Source organism: Penaeus monodon, chromosome 15 (assembly GCF_015228065.2).
Source record: "Penaeus monodon isolate SGIC_2016 chromosome 15, NSTDA_Pmon_1, whole genome shotgun sequence".
NCBI lineage: Eukaryota > Metazoa > Arthropoda > Malacostraca > Decapoda > Penaeidae > Penaeus > Penaeus monodon.
Window position 1 is genome coordinate 36132727 of NC_051400.1, and position 567 is coordinate 36133293.

The 567-nt window shown below is 40.4% G+C and overlaps 1 protein-coding gene across 1 annotated transcript in view; it reads left to right on the top strand.

The window, feature by feature from the left end:
* Positions 1-567, top strand: part of LOC119581998 (dyslexia-associated protein KIAA0319-like protein) — a gene marked incomplete at its 3' end in the record, with an annotated part of 29808 nt that overhangs the window by 16114 nt on the left and 13127 nt on the right. The window contains 1 exon segment of the mRNA XM_037930194.1: positions 341-538. Within this exon segment, the coding sequence (XP_037786122.1) occupies positions 341-538 (198 nt within the window).

Genomic DNA, 567 nt, shown 5'->3' on the forward strand with positions numbered 1-567 from the left:
CCAAGTCATTTCTGTCACCTAATTACAACACATTTCCAAGGCCTGGCTCTAAGCCATTTGTTAATGAAAAGTTGGTCATGTTACCCTCATCCAGTGGGTTAAACATAAACTGCACCAATTGATATCTGGTCTCAAATTATATGTACATTATATGTACATTTGAAAATCCAGGATAATGATAATTCTGCATGTAGTATATCAGGGTAATAAACATAAATTTTAGTAAGTGTGACTCTGGATTAATATGTAATATTAGCCTGAAAAGGACACTTAACCATACATAAATGTAATAAAATGTTAAAGAACCAACACACCTTACGTTGTCCCTTTGTGTCACCAGCAGACACTGAGAACAAATATGAGTGGACTCTCCTGAAGCAGCCAGACAGCGAGGGCAGTGACCCTGGCTCAGTCAGTGACACCAACAGTCAGACAATAACCCTCTCACACTTGATCCAAGGTGTTTATATCTTCAAGGTGGTGGTGGAAGCCCCAGGTGCATATGGACAGGCAGTTGGCAATGTCACTGTTCTCCCAGGTGAGTGAATTGTAATGTGTGTGTGTGTG